Source organism: Mercurialis annua, linkage group LG6 (assembly GCF_937616625.2).
Source record: "Mercurialis annua linkage group LG6, ddMerAnnu1.2, whole genome shotgun sequence".
In the NCBI taxonomy this organism is placed as follows: domain Eukaryota; kingdom Viridiplantae; phylum Streptophyta; class Magnoliopsida; order Malpighiales; family Euphorbiaceae; genus Mercurialis; species Mercurialis annua.
In genome coordinates, this window is record NC_065575.1 from 44,768,071 (window position 1) to 44,784,243 (window position 16,173).

General features: G+C 30.4%; 1 protein-coding gene across 3 annotated transcripts; it reads left to right on the forward strand.

Moving 5' to 3' along the window:
- The first annotated feature begins 6,597 nt into the window (after positions 1-6,597).
- Positions 6,598-11,896, forward strand: LOC126686085 (putative recombination initiation defects 3). Of its 3 annotated transcripts, none has more exons than XM_050380110.2 (12): positions 6,598-6,865; positions 7,659-7,809; positions 8,499-8,652; positions 8,787-8,921; positions 9,314-9,366; positions 9,470-9,668; positions 9,844-9,905; positions 10,002-10,051; positions 10,565-10,718; positions 10,946-11,027; positions 11,304-11,412; positions 11,648-11,896. In XM_050380110.2, the coding sequence occupies exons 1-11, from the start codon at positions 6,804-6,806 to the stop codon at positions 11,408-11,410; spliced, it is 1,209 nt and encodes a 402-aa protein (XP_050236067.1). In that variant the 5' UTR covers positions 6,598-6,803; the 3' UTR covers positions 11,411-11,412; positions 11,648-11,896. The 3 variants fall into 3 exon arrangements, with proteins under 3 accessions (XP_050236067.1, XP_050236066.1, XP_050236068.1); XM_050380109.2 differs by having other exon boundaries at positions 6,599-6,865; positions 11,577-11,896; XM_050380111.2 differs by lacking the exons at positions 6,598-6,865; positions 7,659-7,809 and adding an exon at positions 8,121-8,209 and having other exon boundaries at positions 11,577-11,896.
- The last annotated feature ends 4,277 nt before the right edge of the window (positions 11,897-16,173 follow it).

Here is a 16,173-nt window from a genome sequence, read left to right on the forward strand (position 1 = left end):
TAATATTTTTATGGTATTTTTGTGGTGTATTGATACGGTCTTTTTGCGTAAATACACCATAAATAAAATAAATTTGTTGCGTAGTTTCAAAAAAAAAAAATTGTTGCGTACAAAACAGTAGCAAAAACATCATCAAAATACCAATAAAATATAAATCAATTCGTTTTGTACGGAATCAGTAGCATTAAAATAATTAGGGATGGCAATGGGAGGGGATTTCCCGTTTTCCGTGGGGACCCGCCCCTAATGGGGCGGGGAATCCCCACCAATTACTCCCATGGATACGGGGATGGGGAAAAATCATTCTTCAACCACGGAGATGGGAAGGGGACGGGGAGTATAGTCCCCACTCCATGGGGACCCGATTTATATTTATGCATATTTATATTATGTTATAAATTTTAGTATGTTATTTATAATTTTAAATAATTTAATTTAATTTTTTTATTAGTTTCTATTTAGTTATAAATATATAATATTATAAAAGATAATAGTATTTTTTATAATTAATTTTTTAAAAAATATCTTATGAAAATAATGAAATTATTTATAAATTATATTTAATAAACGGGGAAAGGGGATCCCCATGGGGATAGGAAAACCATGGGGATGGAGACGGGAATGATTTTATCCCCATTAATTAAATGGGAACGGGGATGGAGATTCTCCATAGACACGGGGATGGGGATGGGGATGGCTTTCCCGTCCCCACCCCGCCCCATTGCCATTCCTAAAAATAATAGAACAATTCAATGAATAAGAGCACAATTATATAACAAGATATCAATAAATTTATAATAATTTGTGTGCGAAAAATCTAAAAAATTAAAAAATATAAACAATCACATAAAATTTAAAAGACGGAAGATCGACGATGATGAAATCACCATAAGAAAAAACGACGATAAAGAAATTTCTGGTAAAGATGACAATGATGAAATCACCGGGAAAAGAGGACGAGGCGATAAAACCACCGAAAAAAACGTGGACGATTAAACAATCGAAAGAAAGACAGCGATGTTGTATTCACAAATCTACAAAAAAAAGAGAAGAAAAATGATAGATTTGAGAAATGAAGAAAACAAATTGAGAGAAGATAAAAACAGAAAAAAGAGTTTGAGAAAAATGAGACAAAAAAAACCTTGATTAAAAAAAGTCATTTTTAAAATTAAATTAATAATAATGGTAACAACGGCAATTATGAAATTATGATCAAAATTATTGTAATTAAATTTCAAAAATAAAATATTAATCTCTTCTTAAAATTCAATTAGATTTCAAATAGCATAAACGATACACATCGAATTGTATAATCAAAAGAAAAAAACTTTCACTATCTTTTAATGTTTTACAATTATATGCTCTTTTTATCAAATTCTTATAATTATTTGTTTTTGCATAATCATAGTCCCAAACGTTTAGCTTGGATTGAGTAAAACAATTACATAGCAAATGTCTAATATGTGACAAATTATCATATATACTGAATTTCTTTTACGTAAAAAGTAAAAAAGTACATGACTGTTTTTTCTTTCATGCACAGGATAATATCTAAAATTTGCAATCATCAGTTTGCTATTTATATAAAAATATATCTGAGTGATTTTATATATCTAAAACCAAATCTATTGGTTGATTTGAATATAATTGATTAAATTGGGTTAAGGAGATGTTTAAATATATATAATTAGGTAAAAATACTGAAAATTCCCCCACCTTTAATTTTTTTTTCAATTCCACCACCGCCTAGGAGAATTTTCAATTGCACCCTATTTAGGGTTTCCAGTTTTCGTCTGTACCCCAAAATAAAAAAATTGATAATTCAATTAATTTAAGGATAAAATTATTAAAACCAACTAAATATAAGGATTGCATCATTAATTTTTTCCATTTGAAACAATACAAATTAATTTTTCATCTTTAAAAATATTCAAACAAATCCTAATAATTAATTAATTTTTATATTTTTTAAAACAAATTAAATAAAAAAAAATTATAAATAAAAAAAACCACCACCGGTGGTCTGTTCTTCTACAGACCACCGGTGGTGGTCTGTTCAGAAAGGAACAGACCACCGATTGGTGCTCTGTTAAGAAAGAAACAGACCACTCGGTGGTGGTCCTTTTAAAAAAAAAATATTTTTTTTGTATTTTTAATTTTTTTCGTAAATTAATCTCGTTTTGTGTGAACATATTTTTTTATGATTTTTAACCTTTTTAAAAAATATTATTTGTTAAATTTTAATTAATAAAAAATACGAACCATTGAACATCGAATAATTAATAAAATTAAATAAAATTATAAATAATTATTATTTATTAAATTTTAAGGTTTTAATTTTTTTCCGGAAAAAGGATTACAGTTTTTAATTTTAAAAAATATTAATAATTAATATAAAGTAAAAAAAAGTAAAATCATTAATTGTTGATTTTTTATAAGAATAAGGCATTTTTATAATATTAATAACATTAACATCTAATTAGTATATAGGCTGAAAATGAAGAATTAATTTGAACTTTTTTTCAAATAAAAAGAGGTCATTTTAGTCTATTGGCGTACATGCGAAAACTGAAAAACCTAAATAGGGTGTAATTTGGCCATTTAATTAAGGTTTATGATAAAGTTTAATAGTGGGTTTTTTTTTAAGTATTTTGGCCATTTAATTAAGGTTTATGATAAGGTTTAATATTTAGTCCACAATGATTATTTTTCCGCACAATAATAACAGTTTAATTATATTAATTCCCTCAACATCCTACTTAGGATTATCAAAATATATGACTGATTTCTTTTTAAGTAAAAACGTGCATGACTGTTTTTTCTTTCACACAGGATAATATCTAAAATTTGCAATGATCAGCTTGCTATCTATATATAAAAAAAAAATGTGTGAGTGATTTTATATATCTAAAACCAAATCTATTGGTTGATTTTGACATGATCTTTAAATTGGGTTAAGGAGATGTACAAGTAAATATTTTAGTTAAGGTTTATGATAAGGTTTAATATTTTGTCCACAATGATTATTTTTCCACACAATAATAACAGTTTAATTATATTAATTCCCTCAACATCCTACTTAGGATTACATGTGGGACCATAGCATCAGAAAGAATATTCCTTGGTGGAAAAGTCTTTTCTTTTGCTACCTTCTCTATCTTAACGCCCACGTGTTAGCCTCCGTTCAATCCCACCAGCAATTTCACGGCGACGTTAATCCAAAACGAATCGTTTAAACCGATGACAGAAGACTTACAACTGTCAATGAAGCATGGCCGGTAAAGAGAGGGCAATTTCTTAAAGTCAAGAATTACAAAAAAAATTAAAGCTGCATTTAAATTTAGTAGTTCGCGTGTTTAATCGAAGTTTTTTAAAAGTCAAGTTCCAAAAAGAAAGAAAACACCCCATCTTTTCTTGCTTCCTTAAGTACAGACACTTGAACTATCAATTGGTTTAGTATTTAACCAAATAGGCAGATAGGCATCATAGATTTTTTATTTTATTTGACGTGGTATAGTCGGTTCCAACGCGTTTTTTGAGTTAAATTGTACTTACACCAAGCTTGTACCCTTAGAGCATCCCCAATGGACTCTCTAAAATTGTCAAACTCTTTAAATTAAAGAGTTTGACAATAAATTAGGAGTCCAATGAACTCTCTATTTTTTATATTTAGAGTAGAGAGTGAAAATGGCTCTCCACATGTAGAGAGCCATTTTCACTCTCTACTTCATTTTTCAAATAGTAGAATTTTAAATTTTAAAAAATAAGGTGGTTATTTTTACTTTTAAATATTATATTTTTACTTTTAGTAAAGAAACTGAATAAATAAATGAATAAAAAATAAAAATAAAAAAATTATTTTATTAATATTTAATATTTTATTAATATTTTTTATAAAATTTAATATTAGAGTCAATTAATTTAATATTATTATTATTTAATATTTTTATTTTATTATTAATTATTGAAATTATATACAATAAAAAACTGATATTAAAGAGTCCATTGGAGTAAAATTTTAAATATCACTCTTTATCTTTAAGATGCTCTTTATTCTACAAAAGATGCTCTTTATTTTAAATAGTACCATTGGGGATGCTCTTACTCTATAAATTATAAGCTTAAGGTCTGAAAAACTACCGACCTTTCAAATTTTTTTCAATAACACCCTCACCTTATAATTTTTTCAATAGCACCCTATTTTGTATTTTTGGCTTTCAATAGCACTCTAAATTAAAAAAATTAGATGATTTGATTACTATAAAGATGAAAATTTTCAAAAAAAACTAAATTTAAAGGTGAACTCGTACTTTTTTCTACTTGAACACTTTTAAACAAGTCCTTTAACTTAAACAAATTCAAATAAGTCCTCGATAAATGAGTTTAATTTGATGATTTATGGTGCTATTGAAAGTCAAAAATACAAAATAGGGCAAAATTGACTGTTTTACAAGGTCGGGGTGCTATTGACAACCAAAACTACGAAATAGGGTGTTATTGAAGAAATTACAAGGTGAGGGTGCAATTGAAAAAAATCTGAAAGGTCGGTAGTTTTTCAGACCTTAACTAAATTATGAAAGGTAATTCGTATAGGAAAAAAATTAGGTCAAACCCATTCTCAGGTCCCTCTACTCTTCACTTTTTTTCATTAGGTCCCTATATTTTAATTTGTCGTTTTTGAATCCTTATACTTTAATTTTTATTGTTTTTATATCCCTATACGCAGAAAATGTGGAGAGTGTGCTACACTCTCCGTTAAATAATACACTCCGTTAAATAATGACGTGTCAATATAAAAAAAATAATGTGGCTAAAATTGAAGGACCAAATAACACTTTTTTCTCAAAAAAAATTTATTGTCGGAAAAAAAAAATTGCCGGATTCCTCCATTAATAGAGGAGAGAAGCAGGTCTCTCCTCCATTAATGGAGGAAGCCTGCTGGTTTCCTCCTTTAATGGAGGAAACACAGATCTGCGTTTCCTCAATGGAGGAGACGAACAGATCGTCTCCTCCATTGAAGAAACGAGCTTTGTGCTCATTTCCTCCATTATGGAGGAAACATCAGTTTCCTCCATTAATGGAGGAAAGAAAGGGCACCATATTGTAGTGGTGGCCGGCCAAATTTTTTTTTCCGGTATAAAAAAAAAACTCGAGTTAAATTTATATTTATGTAGATTAAAAATTAATTTTCAAATAAATTGAGATTTAGTTCATTAAATAAAATTTTTTTGGGTGTCGTTCGGAGTGGGGGCGAAAACGATGGCGGGACTGAAATTACAGATTAAATTTTATTTCAAAATAAAAATTAAATCCGAAATAAATTAAAGTAATAAACTAATTATAATTATTTGATTAGTTTTAATTAGTTAATGCTACACTATTAATTATCTATAAATATATGAATTTATAATAGTATAATTAATGAAATTTAAAAGAAATAAGATTTGGTTTTAATTTGTAGAGTAAGTACAAGGATTTTATGCAGTATAAACTAAATATAAGGATTTTAAGGTATTTTTTACTTCATTTGAAAGTTAAAAATATTATATATATTTTTCACATTCTCAATAACGGAGAGTGAGGTACACTCTCCAAATTCCATCCATAAAAGGGTGTAATAACAACGAAATTGAAATTCAAAGGATCTGTAAACGTCAAATTGAAGTATAGGGACCTGCTGAAAAAAAGTGAAGAGTAGAGGGACCTGAGAATGAGTTTGGCCAAAAAATTATTTAAAATTGGTAGCTCATATTTTAATATTTTAAAAGTTTGCATTAAGTAGATTAATGGTGGTTTGGCATTTTTATTCATAAAAACAGCACTAAAACTACATCAAAGAAGGTGTTTGGGCTGTAAAATGTTAAAAATAAAAGAGTAATGCATAAAAATTCATAAAGTTTATATGTTTTTTTAATTTAATCATGTATTTTAAAACTTATCATAAAATATATCAACTTTCATTCTTTTTTTCAAATTCATTTATGATGATGATGTATCACTCATTTATTGGTGTAATTTACCAAGGTATAGGTCTTTTAACCAATGGATGTCATATCAACCCCGTATGAATTTGGAAAAAAAAAGTTGGTATATTTATGACAAGTTCTAAAAAACCAATTATGATCTATTGGCAAAAACAACCGCTACTAATGGTTATTGGCGAAAACCACCGCCGACCGTCAACCGCTACTCCCCGACCACTGGCCACCGCCCCCATCAACGGTTGCTGATGAAAACCTCCGACCATCAATCACCTCCGACTATCTCTGCCTGCCACCACGGTTTAAAAAACTAAATTTCAAAACGCTAAACTCTAAATGCAATAATCTAAAAAAAACTATAGAAAAGTAAATAAATATTCCTAATATTTTTAAAAATGCCAACCTTTTTTAAAAGGTAATAAGTGAAAAGTATTGAGAAAATTTACATTCTAAAAAGAATATTGTCTGTAATTTTTTTTTTTAAAATAATCTCAAGCTAATAGGCCGAGCAAAAAGAACCCGATCCAAAACATTCAGACCTCGAGGTGGCAATTGGGCCAGTCCATCTCTGTTCAGCTAACTGAATTCACAACCTGCAAAGTCACGTTCCCGCCATGCCTCCCTATAACTCACTCGCTTCTTCACTCTCTCTCTCTCTAAAACATTTGAAACATTTTTCTCTCAATTCAAAAGAAAAACTAGTTCATCGACCTTTTAATTAACCTAGGGTTTCCGTTTCAAATCTCAGAAAAAACTTCACAGTTTAGATTTCATTCTCGTATCTACACAAGAGGCTAATTAAAATCACTAATATATTATGAAATGAAGTTGAAGATGAACAAAGCCTGCGATCTCAGCTCTATTTCTGTCCTTCCTCAGTCCAGGTTTTAGTTTCTCTTCCTCGCTATTCTTTGTTTGTTTCCCGAGAATATGTACTGACTAGAACGCGATTGTTTTCGTTTTATTGAGAATTGTATATGTTTGTTTTGCTAAACCTTGAAATAGCGAAAATAATCTTACAAAATATTTCGCTGTTCTTTTTATTTTTGATTTTATGTATTTGATGCTTTTTTCTCAGTAGACGAACTCCTAGGTTTTGAATAAGCTTGCAATTGTGTTCTCATTTTGGTAAATTAGCTTGCTATATAAGGTGATTGAATTGCTCTTGATTTCTTAGTATGATCCGTTTATTTACTGCCAAGATAAAAATCACTAAAATAAGTTTGTAATTGTAGAATATTTAGCTCTCTTGCTCTGGCGTAAGAATTGCTGCCTAGCTTAATTCATTATTTTGTAAAATAAAAATGAGATCAAAATTTCACCAATGCTTTTGTATTATGAATTTATGATCAGTATTAGATTTATAACGATTTAATGCTAAGTTACTAATTACTAGTTAGAAAATACGAACATAGAATTAATAGCTTCAGTAATGTACTGATTTCGTTATTTCTCTCTGCCAGAACTATAACAACTGGCTAGTTTTGCAATGGTAGATCATTCTAGCGTCTTTGTGAGATCGAATAATTCAGTAATTTCATAATTTATGAATTGTGAAATCATGATTACTTTCTGTTGGATTTAATGGTTGTGAATCGAAAGAGGCTTTTGTTTCTGAAATAGGTGTTTTTATCAGTTACTTATACTATTTCATTTGTTTTTATTATTGATTCCTAGGAGATTGAGTGCTATAGCAACTGGACCACAAACATTACAGCATCGATCGCAACAGTCACAGCAATCATTTTCACAGGGGTTTTCATCTCAGCACGGCATGTTCTCTCAGCTCTCTCAAAGCTCTTTTGATGAAGTTCCGATAAATGATCAGGTGGAATTTCGTTTTTTGTTTTTCATGTCAAGTAACTCAAGTTGGCTTTCTAGATTTTTTTATTTAAAAAGAAAAGATTGCTAAAGACATAGCTCAGCTAGATCACTGGATTTGCATCAGCATAAAGCTTAGTGGTTGATGCACTTGATGAATGGAACAAAATTTGAGATATTATTCTCATCATCTTCTTTTCCAATTAATTTTTAGCATGCACTATGAAATCTGTAGGTCTTTTGAGGCATGATCAGAAATTGGTCCCCCCTCTCTCTTTTCTTTCTATCACATGTCCTCGAAAAAGTAAAATTTACCATCTGTTCATCTTAAAGTATACGTTTAGCAAAGGATAGCAGCCAGTTTGGATTTATTTTCTTTTCCTATGGTTGATATTTTTCAGTACAAGGTCTGAAGATCTACTCATATAGCGTTGATCACGCAAGATACACAACTCTTATTATTGAATACGCACAAGGCATGCATGTTTTCACCTCTTTAAAGATCTTTTAGTTTGTGGTTCAGGATAATTTCTTGTTTGAATTACTTGCAATCTCTTCTTTGTTAAATCTTCACAATGGACCAATTTCTCATAATGGTTTTGGTCTTTAATAGCAATAATGTTGTAACCAAAGAAGTATAGTACATATTGATTGTAATTCCGCTCTCCATGGTCTGTATTCATTTGTTATGTACAGAGATTTAATTCTCAAGAACGAGAGAACTCTGTGAAAAGGACGTCTTGCTTTCCCCCAATTGGCTATGCTCGTGAAGAAAGTCAAATGCCTCTATCTAGATCTTCTACCAATATAATTCGTAAATGGAATCCCGCATCTATTCCAGATCACAAATGTAAGTTTCTACTCTGGAAGTAAAATAACTTAAGCTGCATTGAGAAAATAAAAAGAACGAAACAGCCTACAGTTGTTTGTCTTTATTCACCAAAGATCTCATTGCAAGGGCCTATTTTCAATTTACCCTATCAGGTCAGATAAATGAAGAACTTGAGCACCGGATGACAATGATGGAAACTTCATTGAACAAGTTTGGCATGATCTTGGATTCTGTTCAAAGTGATGTCATGCAAATTAGCAAAGGAACAAAAGAAGTATCTCTGGAAAGTAAGTAACCCAAGTCCGTGATATTTTACAATATAATGACCTGAAGGGGTGATTTTTTTTAAATCATATGACAATAGTTAGCGATGTTGTGCAAACTTAATTACAGATTAGTGAAGTATTTCCAAAATTTTGGAGTTGAAAGTGCTTCAAAATCTACTGATAACTCATTAAGAGTTGAAAATTGATCTATTCTCTTCTGCTTTCATTTGTTTGACTTGCTAATGCATACTTCTCGTCTAATTGTTTCTAGTTTGTCTCATGAATTAATTCCAGGTCTACTAAAGTAAAAGATTAAGTTACTTTTTGTTGAATAGCTGTACTCTTTTATTGGAGTGTTTAGACTTTTATGATGTTAGTTAATCTGTGTTATTGTTTATCAAAATGTAATGCAGTGGAAGCCATACGGCAGAAGTTGGTTGGTCTTGACACCTCACTGCAGTTAATGGTAACAACCCCTAGTGTCCCTTTATTTTTCACATTGACCTTGCACATTTTCAATGTTTTGAAGGGTATAGTCTTTTTAAACATGACTGTGTATTGTAAACCAGATCAAGGGACAGGATGATACCAAAGTTAGCATTAATGGGAGCTTGATATCTATATCTCAACAACTGAGCAAGGATATATTTCAAGACAAACTGCAGCAGATTTTCTTGGTCCTTTCTGCCTTGCCACATCACATGGAAGCCTCTGTATTGAAACTACAAAGCGACCTCTGCACGACCTTTACTAAGGAACTACAGGCATGTATAATTATTAATTACTAAGGAACTACATGCATTTTTAATTTAAGCCGCAGTGCAATTTTTAGTTTAATAAAGCCTCAAAATCTTCCATTCCAATAGAAGCTGAACTTACTGTTTTAACTTTTGTAAGACGTCTCAGCTAGTTTATGGTTAACAGTTCTCATCCTTGTAGGCAGCATCCTTGAACCAGAAAACCTTCAGCCAAAATAGTCCATCCATTATGATACTTCCAGCAAAGGTATCTGCTGTTTTTTCTGCAAGGAACACAACAAAAAATTTAACAGTCGACTATCTATGCATCAATTCTCACAAAATTATGATATAAATTATGCAGGTTAGTGGCTCTCATAGCACGCCGCAGAAGAAGCCAAAGTTGATTAACAAGTACGCATAACCTTTTCTTTTACTAAATTGGCCATAGATTATTTCAGTTACTCAACATAGATTTTATCTTCTATATAATCCAATATCAGACTGTTGGGTCTACTAGCTTTATCTGATAGGGTATTCTCTCACTAAAGTGATAGTGGCTGAGAATTCCTCCTCCAAATAGGGACCAGGAGGAAAGCAAGACATACATACAATCTCTCTTTGATGGAATATATGATTGAACATTGATATCTGCATTATTGAAATTTCTTATATGAGCACTTTAAAGGACTAAATAATAAATTATATGTTTTTTGCTACTGTAACTCAGTTTAGTGCTCGCACAAAAGTTTATGTGCAATTTATGCGATGTACAAAATAGATATGCACATGAGGGCGGATATGGATGCATGTGTAACACGAAGAGATAGAGAGAAATGCACAATAGTACAATTCAATATCATGTTAAGCACATCCTTGTCTTGGACTTTTGTTTAAAATTTTGAAATTACAAATGGTTTTTATCAGCCTATTGATGCCTGGAAAGGCTTGTGGGCAATCAACAATGCCTCCAAAGATAGAAATGGGAAGTTGGAATTCTGTAAAGACAGAAAAAGCTACAATCGCGCAGAGGGAAATCCACAAGGAGCAAAAGCGCAAAGGATGTTCTCCTATTCACAAGGTACTAAGTACATGCATGGATCTTATGTATGGTGTTCTTTTCCTGCTGATCATGCCTTGTGGTCAAAACATGTTGCACCCTGTACAATTGAATTTTTTTTTCCCCTTTAAGTTACTTGGCCCTAAGATTCACGTGACTGTGTGGGATTTGAGAGAATATGTCTATTTACTGTAAACTTTGGTCCATTTTTGTTGCTGCGTATGTTTAAGATGTAGTCAATGTTACAGGAGAAACAATGCAGTGTCATCATTGAATCAGATGAGGAGATTGATGGAGTTTTTTCATGCTTGATGGACGGCAACCAAACAGGTAGGTAAAGCCAGATTTGCTGGATTGGCTGTTAATTGTTAATAATTAAACCTTTCTCGTATCTGTTCATAGAAGTTTCCGTGATAGCAATTATTGCTGCACTAATTTAGCAAATATTTTGGCATTTCTGCAATCAAGTGAACCATTTACTGTAGGCTAAACTGCTAAAAGATCCTGAAGTATCTAAATTCTGTGAATCCAGTTATAATGCACGCATTGCTAACAATATTGCCTTGCTTTTGTTGCTCCTAAATTTTATCTTTTTTCTTGAATAAGGAATTGGAGACTACACTGTTGATCAAGCAACTGTAAACTCTGAGAGAATTCTAAGAAAAGCAAGGAGGCGAAAGAGAAAACACTCCAACGTTATAATTATTAATTGAAGGTATGCCTGTGCCTGTTGTATTTCTTCTCTTCTGGACTACTCTGCCTTAGTAGATTTCTAACTCATTTTCCATGCTGAAACAACTTTATACTTCCATTGTCATAACCCTTTTTGCAACTCACTGGTACTTATATTTTCTGTCAAACTTGAAAATTCTTTGCCAGTTCTGCAGAGCGAAGATTTCTCGTCCATACCATGATGTATTAAAGGTCACAGAAGGAATTTTTATGTGCAGTATTATGAACTTGATTGATTTTAAGGTGAACTTTGGAATACCGGAGGTTTACCGCATATTCATATTCCCAACTCAGAAATGGGCTTCCATCTAAGGAAGGAGGATGCTAGCTGTATGTGCAGTTTGTGAGCAGTATAGGTAAAGTTTTTTTCTTTTTCCTATTCTTTAAATGTATCTCATAAAACTATCGTTTTCCTTTCACGAGTAAAAAGTAAATCAATAGCATAATTGATCGAGTTAGAAATTAAATGGCAATGGTCTGATTTTAACAGCTATAATAAACGGTGCACAAATAACTGCATGCATTGCTAGCATAAAGTTAAAAAAGTTGAGGCAAAATGAGTTTGTCGTCGGGGTCCTCCGCTTTTAACATTGGGTCTGTCTGAAGCGGCCTTGTCTCATGTGCTCCCAATTTGTAACCTGGTCCATCACTTTGGAATTTTCTTTTAACTGAACACTTAGGAATTCAAATGCCCAATTAGGCCTGTCTTGAGTACAAATTCATTAGACTATTAGACACATGACAGCTTAAAAGTTGCTCCTAACTCTAGCATTACACGTGATAGAGATATGGTGGTTATCTTAATGGTGCATGCATTTATCAACAAAGATTAATTTCATCCCTATAACTTGATATAAGAGATAAAAATGGTTTAAATCCGTGTTTTATGACAAAACAATTAATAATTTATCATAATTAAGTCAATTCATAACCTAAACTGAAGTTGATTTTGATGGTCAAGGGTGTAAACTAATCAATATTGTCAAGTTGTGAGTAAGTTTGTTATAAAATACAAATTTGGACAGTTTTGATATTTTGTGTTAAGTAAGAGGGGTTAAATGACCCTTTATTCACACATTTATATTTGGAAAATGGCATAATTGGTTATGGAAAAGTAGCACGGGTAGTACACACTCCGTTAATAAGAGCGGGTTTAATTTTTATGTATTTTCATAATAAAATTATAAAACCCACTCTTATTAACTTGGGCTGTAAGAGTTTCCTGTATTTTCATAATTTTTGGTAATATTAAGAGAGTGCCATAAACTTTTTTAATATAATTTGTAAGTTATTATTTCTGTAACATAGAATAATAATTATATAATAAAGTTTAAAATTTTCTTCAAAAGTGCACGAGGCCAAATCATATGTGCATCTTTTACAGCAAAAAAAATAAATAAATAAATTTGGTCCTTGTGTACAGCTTGCTTGCTGAACTAACATATCTTTGGGTGATTCCTTTTTTTCTTTTAATGGCAAAGGCAACTAAAACTTCAGTTTTTTTATATGATTCCTAGTGTTGCTTATGAACTGGTTCCTGTAGAGATAATTATTATTATATGAACTTTTTTATATATATTTCCTAAGCTCTAATCAGATGATTAGATTAGTAGAATGTTGCTTATTAATTAACTTAGTTTATTTCTTAAAGACAGAAGCTATCTTGTCTTACTAGAGAATCAAAGTAAAAGATCAGCTGTCTATGATTTTAATGGTTTTTTAAATTAACTCATTTGTAAACAAAATTTGATGCTATCGCTGATCATTTTGGCATGTAATTTATAGCTAATTAGCTACTTTAGAAATTAGAATCATTTAGATGGGTGGCTTTTTGGTCATCCTTGCCTAGGGTCGTGCTAATCTTTTATAATATATTATTTCTGATAACAATACATGTCAAAAACAACTAAAAATTCCTATAAAGCCTACTAAGCCTAACAAACCAAGTTCTGTCAAACATAAAAATCCAAAATAAAAATTTTAAAAATTGAGATAAGATTAACACGGAATAACATCATAACAAGAACTGAAAAAAAAAATTAGCTGCCTTCTTTCCCTCTCAATTTCTTTTATTATTCTTTCTAAATTGAGTTCGTTTGGAGCTGTCGTTGTCATTTTACCGACGATAAGTCCCATTTAGTTTAAATTGCTCTTTATTTATAAATAAAGTGGATATATCTACATTAATATATGATTTATTTATCTTTTCCAAGTTTTTGTTTGTCTCATTTTTTGTTGGAGTTCTATTTTTTCATCTTTTTGTAGGAGTCTGTTTTTATGGCCATATCTACATAGGTTTTGAAGCGAAATATTAAATCTAATCAAATCTCATTAATTCTTCAATGTATTGGTCCAACATTAATCAAATGTAGTTGTGAAGATAAAAAAGATTAAAGGCAACTATATTCTTAGTTTGTCAGTTGAAGATTACAAGTTCTTTATTCTAACTTGACGGGCACTATAGTAATATTAGGTGGTTCATTCTATGTAAAAAAATTCATCGTTCAAACATTGCAGCGAGATTGTTTATTTTAATGATATTATTACTTTTGAGTCGAAAAAGAAATCTCGGCAAGGATTAACTTAGGACAAGGATAAATCAAAATCTGAGTTAGAATTAGCTTGGAACCGTAGAAGACCAATATTTGAGCTATGAGTAACTCAAACCAGGGCAACATAAATATTTGAGCTAAGAGTAGCTCGGACTATACATGAACAATAAAACCAGGGACTATAATGATTCTCTAGAAGGACAAGTATTTTCATGACACATCTTTTTAGACATAAAATATAGTTCAATATTAGTATAAGAATTAGTGATTTTTTTTACAAGTCATTCAACCTTTTAGATAGACTTTTTTATGTGTAAGACCATAGGTATAGTCTGTTTTCTCATTTATAAACCTTGTCACTTCTCTATATTGATTCAGAGTGTCGTACTGAAGAACTATAATTTTTTTTAGTGTTCTCTTGATTTTTTTTAACATCGACCCGACTTAGGGATCACCCTTGTTAGTCGGTGATTATCGGATCAATTTTATCGAATGATCATGAAGGGATGATGAGCGACTTTGATGAGATGAGACAATAAAGTGTTCTATATCTTGATAGCTTCAAGAGTCAAAAAGAATTTTTACCCTCTAATAACTTACAACATTTTAAGTTCTTTATTCCATGCCGTGTGATGATAAGGTAAACAATTTGCTATAACGTTTTAAAATTTCATGATTCCACTAAATTCTTAGGATGGCCAATTCATAATCATTCTTTATCTAATAAAGTAGATTTCAACAATAAAGTTTCAATTACTTTCTCAAGTGTAATACAACTTTTTTCCTTAGAGATTGGTGTAGGGATTGGGATTCCATTTAGGCATAATTGGGTGATCAGAAGATGGGGCATCCAATGCTTCAAAAGATTGGTTGGAGTTGAAACAGCCAAAACTCTTATATTCGTATCAACCCAACTCACCAACATTAGTTGTACAAGTTAACTTGCCACAGTCATGTAAGTTGTACCGATGAGGTTTAGTTTGATAACTATTTTTGTTATTATTGATAATAACTTTATAAACAAACAACAATTACCCTTAAGCATATGAACTAGAAAATCTTTATATATATTTAAGACACAATTGGTCATCGACTACATAATAGTTCATTCCAATTTTAAGCATTAACACAAAATTTCTTATATAACGTCTTTTATTATACATAATTTTTACAAATATAAAGTGAAAGTGAAAAATATATTTATAAATTTTTGTAATTCATCAACTACTTCCTCCGTTTTTATTTAGTTGTCCATTTAGTCAAAATTATACATATTAAGATAGTGGGTGTTTTGTCTTAAATTATAAGAATAAATACAAATATAACTCTATTAGTTAATAAATGCATTTTAAATTGACTCATAGAGTCATTTATTAAAAATGGATAAATTTGGAAGATAATAGCTAAATTCACATTGACATTCTAAATGGACAAGTATTTAGAGACAAATATATTTTGTTTTAATGGACAACTAAAAAAAACGGAGGGAGTATAGTTTTAAAAATATATGTTAAATTGAATAGTTATTAAAATTGGTTAAATTTACAGTTAACTTTTTACATCATGATAAAATTACTTAAATTTATAAAAGTACAAAAATATTTTAGATTTTTTTGAACCATTAAGCCACCAAACTAGTGTTAAAATCAACACAAATGCTATTCTTAAACCAGACACTAAAATCATTATGCAAAAAGGACTAGCTAGTTCAATGTTTACACATTTGAACGACTAGTAGCTAGGGCTTTTCAATCCTAACAAATTGGGTAGCGAAATGACACTATATATTTGCGGAGACATTACATGAGAACCGTCAATTAAATCACCACATGCAGTGTTGGCTCAACCAACTATATGTTAAGAAAAACAAAAACAAAATGTTTTTTCTTTGTTTTTGGAGATAAAAGTGTATGTTTATCAACTAAATTGTTATAATACGCCCAACATTTATCGTAATTCACATTTACATCTTTCTTAATCATGATCAAATAATATTGTTCTCAAAATTTTGTTAATAATTAGAGTATTTTGTCTACGAAAAATTGTTAATATTCACGATCAAAGGAAAAGTAAGAACTAATAGTTGAAATCTCGAAAGATAAAATGGACTTAAAGCATTAGAAAAGGTAAAATAAAGAAATAAAATTGTGGACTCTATTTGCTAAATTTTCTTTCCTTTTTAACAGTAAAAT